Source organism: Brachyhypopomus gauderio, chromosome 15, assembly GCF_052324685.1.
Source record: "Brachyhypopomus gauderio isolate BG-103 chromosome 15, BGAUD_0.2, whole genome shotgun sequence".
NCBI classification, from domain to species: Eukaryota; Metazoa; Chordata; class Actinopteri; order Gymnotiformes; family Hypopomidae; genus Brachyhypopomus; species Brachyhypopomus gauderio.
The window spans coordinates 1589209-1594743 of record NC_135225.1 but is presented as its reverse complement, the minus strand read 5'-3'; the positions used below and the strand labels follow the sequence as shown (position 1 = coordinate 1594743).

Below are 5535 nucleotides of genomic sequence, written 5' to 3'. Positions count from 1 at the left end.
ACGCTGACCCCCCTAGTAATGTTCAGCACTCCTGCCATGACTATTAAATAATTCATGCGATAGGATATGTAACTATTTAACAAGTACGTCTTTTTGTCATTTACACTACCTTTCAGAATTTACCGATTTAACCCTTAACCTACTGCAGATTTATTAACACTGACACATTAATTCTGCTGGTCATGAACATTTAATTAATAACCTATATGTTTTACTTATTATTCATTCATTTATTCATTCATTTATGTATTGTTGTGGTTTAGGGTGCCCATGTGTACTTTGTAAATCGTTTGATGTATTTTTCATAAGACGTGTTATCAAAAGTTAAATACGGATGGTTTCACACAGTGGGTTTCCTGTGCACGGTTCCCCACTTTCCAACTGCGACGCTTACAGGACGTTTAACGCGCACCGTGCTGTAGCGCCACCATGTCCTGTGCGGAGGGATAACCACGTCCACCTCGAGCCCTCTTTGGCTACTACAGCCGTCTGTCAAGTCCTTGGTAAAAAAAAATATATATAATCTACAGGAAAAGTCGAGGCTATATTTCTACTGGTGGGCGGGTTTTAAATGAAGGGAGTAATCTCTCAACAAGGCCAGGGAACCACCTCAAAGCGTATCGGGTTACTTTGAATGACAGCGTAACCATGGTGAATAATTTGACTAAAACTATTGTCTTATCCTCGCCATCCCCGGGTCAGATAACCGACCAATCACGGCGCACATAATCGCTTTTCTTGCCAGCTTAGAATAATATTATTAAAAGGAGCGAGCGCGCGCCGTCTTGGGGAGTGCGTTATGGTGAAGGTGGTGAGCGACTCACGCAGGAGGAGAAACTTTCACTCCGACCTTTCAGATGGATGCACGGCGCGTTACGCGTGCTTGAGCGGCTCTGAATCTCCCGCTTCTCTCTGAGGTGGATTTATCAACATTTGACGACGCTTTGAACTTTTGTCGTTCATGGACTTACACTGTTTTCCAGTGAATCGTTGTCGTTATCGATAAGTTGGACAAGTGCCGTAAAACAGAAGAAGTGTCAGATCATGTCCATGCTCCCGACCTTCGGCTTCACGCAGGAGCAGGTGGCGTGCGTGTGCGAGGTCCTGCAGCAGGGTGGGAACATCGAGCGCCTCGGTCGGTTCCTCTGGTCTTTACCGGCCTGCGAACATCTCCACAAGAACGAAAGTGTCCTTAAAGCAAAAGCCGTGGTCGCGTTTCACAGGGGAAACTTTCGGGAACTTTACAAGATTCTGGAGAGCCACCAGTTTTCGCCACACAACCACCCGAAGCTTCAGCAGCTGTGGCTGAAAGCGCACTACATCGAGGCGGAGAAGCTCCGTGGTCGCCCTCTTGGGGCTGTGGGGAAGTACCGCGTCCGGAGAAAGTTCCCCCTGCCCCGGTCCATCTGGGACGGCGAGGAGACCAGCTACTGCTTCAAGGAGAAGAGCAGGAGCGTGTTACGGGAGTGGTACACCCACAACCCCTACCCTTCACCGCGGGAGAAGCGGGAGCTGGCCGAGGCCACCGGCCTCACTACCACCCAAGTCAGTAACTGGTTCAAGAACCGACGGCAGCGCGACCGAGCGGCGGAGGCGAAGGAGAGGTAGGAGAACGTGCACGCGCACTCCCGGTAACGGCGGCGTGTAACGTTACCGACCAACAGCCTGTCCCAAAGTTCACACTAAAACGCGTAGATTGCACCACACGACACCGAGTCGGGCTGCAGACCTACAGTCTAGTGACAAACATTTAATGAGTTCATTCTACCTAAAAGGAAACTCGAAAATTATTATTTGTCCTATAAAGGCAAAACAATTATTTAAACAGTTTTGTAAATACATGTTTTTGGAATGGGATCCGTAAAACAGTGAACTTAAAGCTGCTTTGTGACAACAGCTGTGGTAAAAAGCGCTATATAAATAAAATTTGATTGAACTTAGCAACCTGTGGCCAGCAGACTATCACATCAATTGTAGTCAACATTTGCGACACTGTAAATATTATTATCGTTGTTGTTGTTATTGTTGTGTTATTACATCTGTTGCTAAGTATTTGTTATTGGGCATACCTTTCTTGCGAAGTACACACTGTTATAATAGGTGTATTTATTCTCGTCCAACGACTAAACCGAACTTTTGTGGGTTTACAACATAACTGTTTTCCATTTTCGAAGTGATTAGTTTTAACTCAGATCTGGCTGCTGGGTGTTAATTCATCGTGTGTCTGATTTCACCCGCTGGCGACTGAAACCGCAGCGTTAAACTGCTCTTAATATTCATGTTAAATTCGCACTTCGTCCACGCAAACTGTTGTAGCAAAATATAGACTAGAGGACTGAGAATGGTGCGACGGTCAGGCCTGGATGTGACATTCGTTGAGACCCGTTTTGTTCTGGAAGATTAGTTCTGTTTATGCTAACTGTTACACTTGCCTTTACATCGAGGGAAAAGTGGACTTTTAAAACTACAGTTAATAGGATCGATAAGATAAACGTACAGTCTGCCCATTTTCTCTGAACACTGAGGCCCTGTTTTGGGATTAAATTGCCTATGCACGTGCACATGCTTCTTGGTTTCTTCTGCGTTGCTGCAAATATTTAATTTCACCTCCACTATCCATACAAAATTTCTCCAACCGCTCTTTCTCTAATTTTCACGAAGAACACAACTTTTTAGTGATAGGATATTAAACCGGATGAAGGTGTTATGAAAGTGTTCTTTTAAATAAGACACCGCTGCAAACGCCTGTAACGTATTCAGGCCAAAGTCTGTTTTCATGTTATTGTGTTACATATTTTTATGTCCAAAAGTCGTCGTTGTCTTCGTCATTAGTTTAATTGTGCTTTTTCGATCATTATTCGCCCGCCCAAACTAATCACGACTCATTATGCGTGGATCTCGGTTTAATGCGCATACTGTTAAATAGATGTGCGCCAGATATGTTCTAATAACATGCTTCCATTTTCACAGGGAAAACAACGAGAACTCGAACACAAACAGCCATAACCCCCTCACATCGTCCTTGAATGGAAATAAGACAATTTTAGGGAGCTCGGACGACGACAAAACCCCATCCGGGACGCCGGATCACACGTCGTCCAGTCCGGCTTTGCTTCTCACGTCAAACTCGGGGCTGCAGTCTCTGCACGGCCTCGCGCCTCCGCCCGGGCCCAGTGCCATCCCGGTACCGAGCGCGGAGTCCGTGCACCACCACCACTCTTTACACGACACTATACTGAACCCTATGTCGTCAAACTTGGTCGATCTTGGTTCTTAAAGTAACACAAGGACACCCAGTGATAAAGGACACCAACGTGGACGACACCTCCAGACAGGAGCGAATAATGCCGCAGGAGTGAGAAGATACCGGACAGAGAACGTTATGGATGTTATTTTGGACGGGCTACAGCAAAGCCAATAAAAAGGTCCTTGATACGGTATTTTTATAGAACCTAATGGTATATTGTTCAAAGACACGGAACTAAAATGTCTAATTTCTTGTTATCAGCTACATTAATATTTTAGATTGCAACAGATCCGTATCCTCTCAGTCGTATACCCCATTTGTTTACATTTTCTTTTATTTTCTTAAAGGCCATATTAAGTTTCATTTTGATGGGGTGTCGCCGTATGAAGTGTTTCTATTACCAGCACAGCGTTTATTTTAAACATATCTCTTATTTTTATTTGTTTCTTTTTTCTTTCTTTTTTTTTGGAAGCGACTGCATGTAAACTTTGCGATCAGTAATAATAAAATATAAGTTCGATCCCACCATAGTTTCTTATACCCTTTACAATAAAAACTAAAGTACATTTAATGAGCAAAGCATGTGTTGTAATTGTTTTGTTGAATGTGTAACGTTCATTTAATGCTTAGCCTATATGTGGGCTTATAGTACACTGCATGTGTGCTAAGTCAGGCCACAACACGTGTGTTTAAGTGCGCGCTGCTCTCTGAGATTATAAATCACCAGCGTCCAAATCACACGCGATCATAATTACGTCGAATAAGCTGCGCGTGCGGGTAATGCACCCCGTGGTCGGTTTTGAGGTGACCCAGGAGGTTATCTAATAATAGGGCTTTACCCCCCATTAATCTGGGGTTAGAGGATTTTTGCGGGTTAGTTAGTTATTTAAGGTGCCAATAAAGTGTAAACTCGGTCGGTGTTATATTGGAGTCTCTGAATCAATATAAATACAACATAAATATGTATGACGCTAGAAGGCACTGTAAAAGTCCCTAAATGTACATGTTTCTCAATCCTGAAGTTTGCGAATACCTGGTTTCTCCGGCTACAGCAGACACAGTGTTTCTAAGTGTGTGTGCGGGGTATTGGGCATATGAGAATTAACAACAAATCAAGGGATTATTATTATTATTGTTATTATTATTAGCTTGAATGTGCCTACTAATGCGTGTACAATAAGGAGAAGGAGTCGTGCACGGTGCACCTCTCGCAGCGCTGCAGACTGCGTCTGACCCACTGGGCTCTGCTGGTCATTTGATGTGCTGCACGCGGGCAGCTCGTGCATGTTTTCAGCTCGTGCTCGCTGTGATTAGTCGCGTGCGCCGGAGGCCCGACTATTAACAGAAAAATGATCTGTGCTTGTTTGGGTGATTTATTCCTTTGTGGGGAACTTTGTCTGTTTTAATTAATTAAATGACCGTTTAAAATGACGTTTTGTAATCTTCGTGTCAACACGTCAGTAATTTATTGAAGTGTGTGTAGCGTTAGTCTTGTGTTGCCCGTGAAGTGTGTCGCGTTTGTCTGGTGTTGGCCCGTGGTGTGTGTGTAGCGTTAGTCTTGTGTTGCCCGTGAAGTGTGTCGCGTTTGTCTGGTGTTGGCCCGTGGTGTGTGTGTAGCGTTTGTCTGGTGTTGGCCCGTGAAGTGTGTGTAGCGTTTGTCTGGTGTTGGCCCGTGGTGTGTGTGTAGCGTTTGTCTGGTGTTGGCCCGTGGTGTGTGTGTAGCGTTTGTCTGGTGTTGGCCCGTGGTGTGTGTGTAGCGTTTGTCTGGTGTTGGCCCGTGGTGTGTGTGTAGCGTTTGTCTGGTGTTGGCCCGTGGTGTGTGTGTAGCGTTAGTCTGGTGTTGGCCCGTGGTGTGTGTGTAGCGTTAGTCTTGTGTTGCCCGTGAAGTGTGTAGCGTTTGTCTGGTGTTGGCCCGTGGTGTGTGTGTGTAGCGTTTGTCTGGTGTTGGCCCGTGAAGTGTGTGTAGCTGCTGTGATCCGAGTTCAGCGTCGTCAGCGTTTTGTTTTTAGGAATAACAACCTTTACCTTCACCGACGGGATTTGAACTGTTGGTTCCGATCCTTGTGTTGTGCAGTGTAAACTGTAGTCTACACCGCACATAGTCTAAATCCACCGGTCTCAAATACTAACTACATCTGTAATGAAAGACTAGAGAAGGTTCAGAGGCCCGTGGTTCCGACTGGACCCACTAACGCTTCTGCCTGGTGCCCTGTGCAGTAATGTAACACCGCAGTTATGGGCTTCGTGTTGTAAATGACATGCACGTCCATGTTAACACCATTCTGACA

The 5535-nt window shown here is 45.2% G+C and overlaps 2 protein-coding genes across 6 annotated transcripts in view; both read left to right on the top strand.

Annotated features, from left to right (window-relative positions):
- LOC143476717 (uncharacterized) overlaps positions 1 to 5535 on the top strand; it is a 62759-nt gene that overhangs the window by 34474 nt on the left and 22750 nt on the right. The gene's annotated exons all lie outside the window — the stretch shown is intronic.
- Positions 594 to 3818, top strand: six2a (SIX homeobox 2a). The gene is made up of 2 exons (XM_076975354.1): positions 594 to 1604; positions 2971 to 3818. The coding sequence occupies exons 1-2, from the start codon at positions 1045 to 1047 to the stop codon at positions 3275 to 3277; spliced, it is 867 nt and encodes a 288-aa protein (XP_076831469.1). The 5' UTR covers positions 594 to 1044; the 3' UTR covers positions 3278 to 3818.